The sequence below is a fragment of the Jaculus jaculus genome, chromosome 9 (assembly GCF_020740685.1).
Source record: "Jaculus jaculus isolate mJacJac1 chromosome 9, mJacJac1.mat.Y.cur, whole genome shotgun sequence".
Taxonomy (NCBI): domain Eukaryota; kingdom Metazoa; phylum Chordata; class Mammalia; order Rodentia; family Dipodidae; genus Jaculus; species Jaculus jaculus.
The window spans coordinates 6,727,367-6,739,832 of NC_059110.1; the positions used below are offsets into that span (position 1 = coordinate 6,727,367).

The 12,466-nt window shown below is 46.1% G+C and overlaps 2 protein-coding genes across 2 annotated transcripts in view; both read left to right on the forward strand.

Annotated features, from left to right (window-relative positions):
• Agpat4 (1-acylglycerol-3-phosphate O-acyltransferase 4) overlaps nucleotides 1–12,466 on the forward strand; it is a 124,286-nt gene that overhangs the window by 55,542 nt on the left and 56,278 nt on the right. The gene's annotated exons all lie outside the window — the stretch shown is intronic.
• On the forward strand, nucleotides 7,565–8,371 carry LOC123463496 (TM2 domain-containing protein 1-like). The gene has a single exon (XM_045159485.1). The coding sequence runs from the start codon at nucleotides 7,565–7,567 to the stop codon at nucleotides 8,177–8,179; it is 615 nt and encodes a 204-aa protein (XP_045015420.1). The 3' UTR covers nucleotides 8,180–8,371.

Below are 12,466 nucleotides of genomic sequence, written 5' to 3' on the forward strand. Positions count from 1 at the left end.
GCTTTTAAAAAATATTTTATTTTTATTTATTTATGAGAGAGAGAATGGGCATGCCAGGTCCTCCAGCCACTGTATTTAACTCCAGATGCATGCCCCACCATATGCATCTGGGAACGAGAGAGAAAGAGAGAGAGAGAGAGAGAGAGAGAGAGAGAGAGAGAGAGGGAGAGAGAGAGGGAGAGAATGGGAGTGACATGACCTGTAGCCACTACAAACAAACTCCAGACGCATGTGACGCTTTGTGCATTTGGCTTACGTGGGTCCTGGGGAATTGAACCGGGGTCCTTTGGCTTTGCTGGCAAATTCCTTAACCACTAAGCCATCTCTCCAACCCTCTGTTGTAGTTTTGATTAAAACCAGTGTCTGTCAGTTTGAAGTTTGAAAACCATGCACATCTGCATGGTCCTATGCCCTCTCCAGATTTCAAGCAGATGCTGTGATCAGAACTCTCATTCGGAGCTGAGAAGTCAGAGGTAGGATTTGGTATCGGAGTTCCAATGATCGCTACAGTTTGCTCTTGCTTGTTGGTGAAGGCAGACGGAGGTTGTCGTGGGGTCATGTAGGTCCTTTTCTCGGGAGAGAGGGGGCTTTCACCTACTTGTTTCTGATGGACACTAAGATGAGTAGCAACTTTAGAAGCCAGGCCAGCTGCTCCGTGTACGTGCGTGTGCATGTGTGCACGTGGCCACGTTTGTATAGGAGTGCGCACGCGTGTAGCAGCCAGAGGACAGAGACCACAGGACAGCCTCTGGTGCCGTCCTCTGGTTGGCTTCCCATCTCTTTTCAAGGCAGGGTTTTTCACTGGGCTAATGCTTACCAACTAGGTGAGACCGCCTGCCTGGTTAGGGATCGGCTTGTTTCTGCCTCCTCAGCACCAGGGCTGCATGTGTGCACCTCCATTCCCAGCACTGACGCGTCTTGGGTCAGATCCTCACGCTTGCAAGGGGTTGCAGTTACCTACTTGTTGCTGATACATAGCAGTCAACCAAAAGCAGCTGATGGGAGGAAATTTTATTTTTTATTTAGTTGAGAGAGACAGAGAGAAAGAGAGAGGAGAAAAGAGGAGAGGAGAGGAGAGGAGAGGAGAGGAGAGGAGAGGAGAGGAGAGGAGAGGAGAGGAGAGGAGAGGAGAGGGGAGGGGAGGGGAGGGGAAAGAAAGAGAGAATGGGTGCACCAGGGCCTCCAGCCACTGCAAACAAACTCCATACGCATGCGCCCCCTTGTGCATTTGGTTTACCTGGGTTCTGGAGAATTGATCCGAGGTCCTTTGGTATTGCAGGCAAATGCCTTAACTGCTAAGCCATTTCTCCAGCCCATGGAGGGAAGTTTTTATTTTGCCTTACAGTCTCCAGGGAACACGTAATGATGGCAAGGGACAGCATGGCATGAGCAGAGGCTGGGAATCACCTCTGCCACAGCAGGTGAGAAATAGCAGCCAGAGAGTGAGCTGAACTCTGGCAAGAGGGAGCTGGTTATTAAACACCTAAACCCGCCCCCAACACATCTCCTCCATCATGGTTCCACTTCCCAAATTGCCAACAGCAAAAGCATTCAGAACACATGAGCTTATGGGGGACATCTGATTCAAACCATCACACAAGGCAAACATATTTACTGACTAAGCTGTCTTCCCTGCCCTCAAGTGAATTTTATTTTATTTTACTTTTTGGCATTTTCTTCAAGGTAGGGTCTCCCATTAGCCCAGACTATAGTCTCATTCATGCTGGAGGCCCTGGCGTGCCAATTCTCTCTCTCTTTCACTCTCATAAAAAATTACAATAAAAACCCCCAAAATTAAAATAAATTAATTAGGAGCTGGAGAGATTTTGCTCAGTGGTTAAAGGTACTTGCTTGCAAAGCCTGTCAGCCTGGTAGTAGATTTCCCAGTACCCATAAAGCTATGTGCACAAAGTGGCACAGGCATGTGGAGTTTGTTTGCATTGGCAAAAATCCCCAATGTGCCCATTCTCCCCCTTCTCTCTTAGCAAATAAATAAATAAATAAAATATTTCTTAAAAATTAAGTGGAGCATGACAGCTCATGTACTCGGGAGGCTGGAAGATTCAAGGCCAGCCTAGGGCTACAGAGTGAGTTCCCAGTCAGTCTGGGGTAGAGTGAGACCCTACCTTGAATCCCCTACCCCTCAAAATTAATTAAATTGTTTAGAACAAATTCTAAATGAAACTCAAGAATTCACTGTTCAAGACAGCGGGGCAGAGTGATGTGAAGGAGAGACCATCCAAGTTCACGCAAAGCCCAGCAGCCACGGTGCATCCGCCACGTCCTGTGCCTTTTTCCCCAAGGAAAGTTGTCTTTGGCTGTGGGTTAAGCACTACAGAGACAGTCTGCAGCCACTGGGATGGAGAAGGGTGAGTTCTCTCATGAGGAGCAGTTCTGACTCCTGGAGGCATAGAATGTGGGACATGGGGAAGTTGAGCCCTGCTGGGCATGGCTTGTGGGCACCTCACTGTGAGGAGTCAGCCTGAGTGAGGAGCCATGCACCTACTTCCAGAGCCTTCCCTGGTGGATAATACCTCAGCAGATGCCAGAGCTGGTCCTTTTTGTCTGCTTGTCTTTCTAACTCCCTATGATTGACAGACTGTTTCATAGCCACCCAAGTCATGCAAAAAGAAATGCTTTGGAAACTTTCCTGGTCCTGTTTCCATGGTTTCCAGGTCAGGGATTGAACACAATTGCATCAAAAAATAAATAAATAAATAAAGTACCTTGGAATAAACCTAACCAAGGAAGTAAAGAATCTCTACAATGAGAACTTTAAAACATTCATGCAAGAAATTGCAGAAGACACTAGAAAGTGGAGAAACATCCCTTGTTCCTGGATTGGAAGAATCAATATTGTGAAAATGGCAATCTTACCAAAAGCAATCTACACATTTAATGCAATCCCTATCAAAATTCCAAAAGCATTCTTCATGGAAATAGAAAAAACAATCCAAAAATTCATTTGGAATCACAAAAAACCTCGAATATCTAAAATAATACTGAGCAACAAAAATAAGGCTGGTAGTATCACCATACCTGATTTTAACATATACTACAGAGCCATAGTAACAAAAACAGCGTGGTACTGGCACAAAAACAGACATGTAGATCAGTGGAAAATTACTGGCCTCTGCTACTAAGTATTTTCCTTCTCACGCAGAAGCCCAATCATCTGTAGCTAGGATCCACATATGAGAGAGAACATGTGGCGCTTGGCTTTCTGAGCCTGGGTTACCTCATTTAGTATAATCCTTTCCAGGTCCATCCATTTTTCTGAAAATTTCATAACTTCATTTTTCTTTACCACTGAGTAGAACTCCATTGTATAAATGTGCCACATCTTCATTATCCACTCATCTGTTGAGGGACATCTAGGCTGGTTCCATTTCCCAGCTATTATAAATTGAGCAGCAATAAACATGGTAGAGCACGTGCTTCTAAGGAAATGAGATGAGTCCTTTGGATATATGCCTAGGAGTGCTATAGCTGGGTCATATGGTAGATCAATCTTTAGCTGTTTTAGGAACCTCCACACTGTTTTTCACAATGGCTGGACCAGATTGCATTCCCACCAGCAGTGTAGAAGGGTTCCTCTTTTTCCACATCCCCGCCAACATTTATGATCATTTGTTTTCATGATGGTGGCCAATCTGACAGGAGTGAGATGGAATCTCAATGTAGTTTTAATCTGCATTTCCCTGATGACAAGTGACGTAGAACATTTTGTTAGATGCTTATATGTCATTCGTATTTCTTCCTTTGAGAATGCTATATTTATCTCCATAGCCCATTTTTTGATTGGCTTGTTTGATTCCTTTTTATTTAATTTTTTGAGTTCTTTGTATATCCTAGATATTAATCCTCTAACAGATATATAGCTGGCGAAGATTTTTTTCCCATTCTGTAGGTTACCTCTTTGCTTTTTTCACTGTGTCCTTTGCAGTGCAAAATCTTTGTAATTTCATGAGGTCCCAGTGATTAATCTGTGATTTTATTGCCTGAGCAATTGGGATTGTATTCAGAAAGTCTTTGCCAAGACCAATATGTTGAAGGGTTTCCCCTACTTTTTCCTCTAGCAGTTTCAGAGTTTCAGGTCTGATGTTAAGGTCTTTAATCCATTTGGACTTAATTCTTGTGCATGGTGAGAAAGAAGAATCTATTTTCATCCTTCTGCAGATATATATCCAGTTTTCAAAACACCATTTGCTGAAGAGGCTGTCTCTTCTCCAATGAGTATTTTTGGCATTTTTATCAAATATCAGGTGGCTATAGCTACTTGGGCTTACATCTGGGTCCTCTATTCTGTTCCACTGATCTACATGTCTGTTTTTGTGCCAGTACCATGCTGTTTTTGTTGCTATGGCTCTGTAGTATAGGTTAAAATCAGGTATGGTGATACCACCAGCCTTATTTTTGTTGCTCAGTATTATTTTAGATATTCGAGGTTTTTTGTGATTCCAAATGAATTTTTGGATTGTTTTTTCTATTTCCATGAAGAATGCCTTTGGAATTTTGATAGGGATTGCATTAAATGTGTAGATTGCTTTTGGTAAAATTGCCATTTCACAATATTGATTCTTCTAATCCAGGAACAAGGATGTTTCTCCACTTTCTATTGTCTTCTGCAATTTCTCTCATGAGTGTTTTAAAGTTCTCATTGTGGAGATTCTTTACTTCCTTGGTTAGGTTTATTCCAAGGTACTTTATTTTTTTTGATGCAGTTGTGAATGGGAGTGATTCTCTGATTTCATCCTCTGTGTGTTTGTTGTTAGTATATATGAAGGCTACTGATTTCTGTGTATTTATTTTGTATCCTGCTACATGGCTTTAGGTTTTGATCAGCTCTAACAGTTTGCTAGTAGAGTCTTTAGGGTCCTTTATATATAGAATCATGTCATCTGCAAATAATGATAACTTGATCTCTTCCTTTCCAATTTGTGTCCCTTTTATGTGTGTCTCTTGCCTTATTGCAATGGCTAAGACTTCCAAAACTATATTAAATAAAAGTGGGGACAGTGAACACCCCTGTCTTGTGCCTGATTTTAGTGGAAAAGCTTCCAGTTTTTCCCCATTTAGTAATATGTTGGCTGTAGGCTTGTCCTAAATAGCTTTTATTATATTGGGATATGTTCCTTCTATTCCCAGTCTCTGTGGGACCCGATACTAAGGGTTAAAAAAAAAAAGAAAGAAAGATTAGGAGTGTCTATTAATGTAAGATTGGAAAACAAAGCCACAATGAGAAGACAATTGTTCTTAAAAAAAAAAAAAAAAAACCGTAAAACAAAACAAAATGGAGCCTGTCCCCAGTCCTGACCCGAGCCCTGGGCCGAGCGGCTGTGCTCAGTGTCCCTGCACGCTGGTTCCGGTGGTTGGAGCCTGCGTCCGTGACTCTGAACCACAACTCCTGGTTTCCTTCCATGGACAAGGCCATGTGGTGGCAAAACAGTCAGAATTCGGAGTGCTGGAGGCCGAAGGAAACTTGGCACCCACCTGCCACCTGCTTATAAGCTGCGCCACACCGGCAGGCCACAGAAATCCTCAGCTCAAAACATGATCACTCAAGAATGCAGAATGGAATGCTGTGAGCAAGACCCGTTCTAGATGATCGAAAGTCTACGAAATTTAAGATTAGATTTTTTTTTCTTCTACTTTTTGTTGTTTTTGTTTAAATATTTTATTTATTGGAGAGAAAGAGAGAAAGGCAAATAAAGAGAGAGACTGAGCCACTGAAAATGAACCCCAGATGCCTGTGCTACCTTGTTTATCTGGCTTGCGTGGGTCGTGGGGAATCGAACCTGGGTCCTTAGGTGTCACAGGCAAGTGTCTTAACCGCTAAGCCACCTCTGCAGCCCTGTCTGTTTGTTTTGAGGTAGGGTCTCACTCTAGCCCAAACTGACCTGATAGGATGTAGCCCAGGCTGGCCTTAAACTCATGAGGGTCCTTCTACCTCAGCCTCTCAAAGTGCTGGGAATATAGGCTTGAGCCACACCAAACCAGGTTTAAGATCAGAACTCATAGTGGAGCAAGAAAAGCAAGGAGATGGCGAAGGACTGTGCTTCTCTTTCCATTATTATTTAGGCATGTAACTTAAAAATCCAGCTATATTTGAAATAAAGAGGGTGGAATGGAATTGACGCTAAGATTCACATATTTTTCTGATAGAGGATTTTTTTTTTTTACTTTTATTTATTTTTTGTTGTGTTTGATCTTCGGAAAGTGTGTACATCTTCTTTCTCCACCCCTGAGCCACATCGTTGTCCCCTGTGGAGGTCACTTGTCCCTGTGTTTGTCACCAGGTGGACTGGAAGTGGTTGGACATGAACCAAGCAGCAAGCTCCGTGTTGTAATTACAACGCTCTGCATGGGCCCTGCGGGGGACACCCTTGAGTTTTCTGTAATGAACTCTTGAGGCAGATCTCGGGGGCTTCTAGCTGACTGGGGAGAAGTGTCCTGTGGTCCTGTGAGCAAGGGCTTGGAACCCTGTCGGCCACAGCCTCAGCTAGGACTGTCCACAGGCAGGGGAGACAGCTCCCCAGCTCCAGGCGTCCGGAGACACTGGGTCCCAAGGCATGTTGTTACTGGTGTAGGTCCGAAGTGGGTCGACAGTCAGCCTTGCTCTCCTTGGGGAAGCGGGTCTTCACTCAGCCAGAGTTGCCGGGTGGGGTTTTCCGGCTGCGGGGAGGAGTGGCATCTTGTCTGGGCACGGATGCTGGCCCCTTGGCCATCTTAGTCTTCAGGGGCCAGGCGTCAGCAGGAAGTTCTGCACACTGGACAGGGTGAAGGTGCTAGAAGAGAAGCAGCTTGAGGCCCGTGAGTCAGTGCAGGAATAACTAGAGCCCATGAAGGCCTCCCACCCTCCATCACCCTGCCCGCTGTGCTGCAAGGTGGTTCCGGGCGTGATGCCCGGGGAGGCCTGAATTTGAACTTCCTCCTCCTTACTGACAAAAAGCAACTCTTGCTCATTGAACTTTCAAATAGTGTAGCACAGTATAAACATAACAATAACAATAATAATAAAAAACCCACAGTTCTCTCAGTTCCTGCTTTGGCCAGGGAACCCTTAAACCCGCCCCCAACCAATTCCTGTGGCCATCAGAGAAGCAGTGTCCCTGTGAGTATGAGGTTCGGGAGTGACCAAGACCACACAAACCACTCTGAGGCAAAGATGGAAGCTTTTATTCGGGAAAAACCCGAGCTGCCAGGACTGCCTCTCGAGAGTGGAGCACAGCCCACCTGAGAGATTCCAGAGAGTGTGCTTTATAGGGCTCTTCAGTTAGGGGAAGGTGAGGAAGGGAAAAGTTGAATTTAAAAAAAGGTTTCTGGGCTGGAGAAATGGCTTAGCGGTTAAGGCATTTGCCTGCAAAGCCAAAATACCCAGGTTCAATTCCCCAGGACCCACGTAAGTCAGGTGCTCAAGTGGCAGATGCATCTGGAATTCATTTGCAATGGCTGGAGGCCCTGGCATGCCCATTTTTTCTCTCTCTCTCTGTCTCTCTCTCTCTCTCTGATTACAAGTAAATAAATAAAATTTAAAAAAAGAATAGGGGCGCCGGGTCCCAACATGGCGGCCGCCTGGGCCGCAGGGCCCTCTTCTCCGGAGGCCGGGGCTGCCCGCCTGTTCCGGGTCCTGTGGCTACTCACGGTCACTGCGGGCCCGTGGGGGAGTGCCGCCGGCTCCGAGGAGCCGCTGAGGTGCGATGACCTCAAGGTGGGACAATACATTTGTAAAGATCCCCAAATAAATGATGCTACTCAAGAACCAGTGAATTGTACAAACTACACAGCTCATGTTTCATGTTTTCCAGCACCCAACATAACTTGTAAATATTTCAGTGGTAATGAAACACATTTTACTGGAAATGAAGTTGGCTTTTATAAGCCCATATCTTGCCGAAATGTAAATGGCTATTCATACAAAGTGGCTGTCGCATTATCTCTCTTTCTGGGATGGTTGGGAGCAGATCGATTTTACCTAGGATACCCTGCCTTAGGCTTGTTAAAGTTTTGCACTGTAGGATTTTGTGGAATTGGGAGCCTAATTGATTTTGTTCTGATTTCAATGCAGATTGTTGGACCTTCAGATGGAAGTAGTTACATTATAGATTATTATGGAACCAGACTTACAAGACTGAGTATAACTAATGAAACATTTAGAAAAACACAATTATATCCATAGATATTTTTAAAAAAAGAAAAAGCATAGAACCTCCATGGTGTCAGTAGTGAGTTCCAGGAAGTGAGTTTCCAGATTCTCCTTCTTTCCTCACCTTCACAGGCCACTCTATGGATTCTGTATGATTTATTTTTGTGTGTATGTTCATTTTCAACACTGATATTGTTGAAGTACATTATTCCTAGAATTATTTAATAAGACTCCCTTTAAAAGCAGTGAACTACTCTTCTGAGGCTGTCTCTATGAGATGAGAGCTTATCACTCTTATACTGTGTAATATACATAGGCAAGTTGCCACTTGTCATTTTCACTTGTGAAAAATAAAGATATAACTTATAAAAAAAAAAAAAAGAATAGGGTCTGGTGACCCTCACTGTTCAAAAAAAGGGGGGGTTTCTTTAGGGGAGATCTAAGATAGCCAAGGGTGTGACACCAGAACCGTGACCAGGTGACTTACAAGATGGGGGAGGACAGGAAGTCATGACCTGGAGGGCATTGTTAGACAAGGAAGGGATGGTGGCTGGGCAGTTTCTTGAGGAGTGTGGATAGGTCTGTCTCCATCCTGCTGTCCTCGGTGAGTCCATTTTTGGGAGCCTGTCCCAACCTAACAGTGAGGCCGTGCTCATCCTCTGCTAGTTGCCCACGCAGACACCAACCTCAGGCTGGGTGAAGGTTCTGTAAGTCTGTTAACCTGAACTGGCAGTGTGTTGAGTTAATGACAGATCATTCCTTTCCAGGTGCTAAGTCCCAAGCAGCTCTGGCTGGTGTGAAGAGAAGAGAGGCCTGTCTGGGGGGGGATGTGGGAGGAGCTGAGCTGCGCACTCTAGACTTTGCCTTGCTTTCCTGGGGTTCAGCCTTGCCACAACCATCGTGGAGCCGCCCCTCCCCCCCCCGCAGCCTGCATGAGGGTTGGAGGGACAGAGGGCCTAGGTCTCTGTGAGGAGAGTCCGGTGGGTACCTGAAAGAAAGGGCTGCCCCGGGCATGTGAGCAGAGTTGGGAGCCTCAATGCCAGGCCTCTTCTGTAGGAATGAATGACATTCCAGACTCCTGTCTTTGCCAGGTCTGCATTCCTGTCTGGAAAGGGGTCACACTGGGCAGGTAGCTCCAACCACAACTTGTGCAAGTTCAGCCCCTTCACTGGATGTTGGGGCCTGGGTTCCCACGCAATACCTCGTGGAGGCCACCAGGACGCATGGAGTCAGCCACCTGCACTCTCACTGGACCCTGAGACCCGGTTCTCGAGGTGCTAGCTGTACCTGGGTGGGTTCCCGCCACCTGTAGCGAGGGAGATGGATCAGTCTGTAAAGCACTTGCTGCAATAAGTACAAGGACCTGCGTTCGGATCCCCAGTAAAATGTCCATGCAAAATACATCCGTGTGCGCATGCATCGGCCACACTCCTATGAATATGCATGCGTGTACACGTATGCCACACACATGCATACGTATGCAAAAACAAACCCAAAGACATGCTAGTGAGTCATATGTTAACGTATTAAGCACTCAAAACTATTTGAGAATTTCAGTGTTAGCCTTTGGCTTTTCTGTTCCAAGGTACCAGAGGTAGAAAGTAATTGATGTAATTTGAAGCAGAGGGGCTTAGTTCTCATCAAGACAGGAAGTGCTGATAGCAAAACACATTCTCCTTGAGCTCACTTTTTCTATTATGAGGCTGTTTTCAGATCTTCTCGGGCTTCCCTTCTCTGGTCCCATGCCAGGTGTCGAGGAAGGAGGAGGACACTAGGTGACAGGTATCCCCCACTTCTGCAGTTCATTTTGAAGAAAATGCTGGAAATCCTTGTTCAGGTATGGCCTTTCACTGCACTGTTCTAGAATGCACGCACCACTGCCCTCTGTCCCCATAGCAAGTTCATAGCATGGGCAGCCCTGGCTGAAGCATCTACCCCAACATTACGAAAGCTGTTTGAGGGCAGATGTGCTCTGGGGTCCTGAAGAGGAGGGGACCCGGCCTTGGAAGTATGCAGACATGATTTGGATTGCTGACCTAACCACCTGGTGACTTTGTCACCTTACCTGAGCTTCGGATTTTTCATTTTGAAATAAATTTTAATGTAGTACAGAAACCTAAGGTGAGGTCAGAGTATTATTTTGTTTGTTTTGTTTTCGAGGTAGGGTCTCCCTGTAGCCCAGGCTGACCTGGAATTCACTATGTAGTCTCAGGGTGGCCTCGAACTCATGGTGATCCTCCTACCTCTGCCTCTCAAGCGCTGGGATTAAGGGCACGTGCACGCCCGCCACGCCCGCCCTGCTGGGGCAAAGTGTTCTTGCGGTATGCCCGTCGAGTCCAACAAACCCCGTCAGATGGCGCTAAGCAGGCTTTACAGGGAGGAGGTAAACGCCAGGGTGCCCTGGGCAGGAGGGCCTGGGAGATGTCAGAGCTGTGTTCATGTGTTTGAAAGACACTAGCTGGTAGCATTCTCCTGTCATCAGAAGGCAAGTGTTGGGGGCTGGAGAGATGGCGTAGCAGTTAAGAGCTTGCCTGTGAAGCCTAAGGACCCCGGTTCGAGGCTCGGTTCCCCAGGTCCCACATTAGCCAGATGCACAAGGGGGCGCACGCGTCTGGAGTTCGTTTGCAAAGGCTGGAAGCCCTGGCACGCCCATTCCCTCTCTCTCTCCCTCTACCTGTCTTTCTCTCTGTGTCTGTCGCTCTCAAATAAATAAATCAAAAATTAAAAAAAATATTTAAAAAAAAAAAAAAAGAAGGCAGGTGTTGGGCACCTGAGGCAGGCTACCCAAAATCCTAATCGAGAGGCCTGATGACAGGAGCTGCCCTGGGTGCGAAAAGACCCTCAAGTACAGGGAACCCCCTCTGTGCATTCTGTCTGACCGTGCAGGCAAGTGTCAACAGCCATCTGCACGGAGGACTTGTTCCCATGACCGCAATGGTTCAGCTCTGATTGTCAGCCTGACAGGATGTAGAGTCGCCATGGAAACAAACCTCTCAGCATGTCTGTTAGGGATTTTTCCAGGTTAGATTAATTGAGATGGGGACTCCCTAAGGCACCATGGACAGCCAGGCACCCCATCGCCACAGTAGCAGGAAGGAAGCTGAGTCATATTGCTCCAAAGCCCGCTTCCAGTGACACACCTCCTCCAGCAAGGCTGTACTTCCCAGAGGCCCCAAAGCTTTCTCAAATACCCACCAAGTATTTAAATCACATGAATTTATGGGGGGTATTTTATTCAAACCACCATAAAAGGTGTTTGAATGAGGTCCTTAGTGCTTAACGAAAGCATGCAGGCTTTCTTTCAGATGTGTAGCTTAGAAAAGAAGTGAGGAGGAGCTGGAGACATGATGGCTTAGCAGTAACGGCACTTGACTACAAAGCCTAAGGACCTGGGTTCGATTTCCAGTGCCCACATAAGACAGATGCATACGGTGGCCCATGCATCTGGAGTTCGTCTGCAGTGGCTAGAGGTCCTGGCATGCCCATTCTCTCTGACTCTCTACTTGCCTCTTTTTTCTCCTCTCTCTCAAACAAATATATAAAACTATTTTTTTTAAAAAAGAAAATAAGTAAAGATAGAAATGACCAGGAGATGATAGGAGTAAGGCACGCAGCTTATGTTCGGGTGGACAGGCGGAGGGATGAAGTATAGTAAATAACAAGGTAAAGAACTTTTGGCAAAGGGCTGGAGAGATGGCTCAGTGGTTAAAAGTGCTTGATAATAAAGCCTGCCAGCCCAGGATGAATTCCCCAGTACCTACATAAAGCCAGACATAGACACACAAAGTAGCATGTGTGTCTGGTGGCAAGAGATTCTATTGCACACCCCTAGGCACACAGAGAAATAAATAATATGAAAATTAAAAAAAAAAAAAAACTTTGGGCGAGAACAGTAGTATTTTGACCTGACCAGCAGTTTTGGAAACACCAGTGTGAAAGGAGTCCTGGCTGGTGGCTCCTTCGCCGGACACTGCTGTTGGGGTCCAGGGAATGGGCAAGGAGGAAGCGCAAATGATAAGACCGTTCAGCCCAATTCACCTCTTCCATTTGTGTCCAGTTTGCTCCAGTGGGGTTTTGGGGTACTCAACTTCCCCCACGGGCCCCCCTCCACTGAGCACATAAACTTTCTGTCCTAAAATTGGCTAAGATCCAGGCAAGCGAGGCAAGAAGGGTCACCCTAACTTTTGCTCAAAGTGCAGGTCCCCAGACGTAAACCAGACTTCAGACTACGAAGCTCGTGCCCATTCTCCAGCCGTGGTGGCTGATCTTAAGACAAGAATGACTGAAATTATGGTGACACAGGCTCTCAGGTGTCATTTC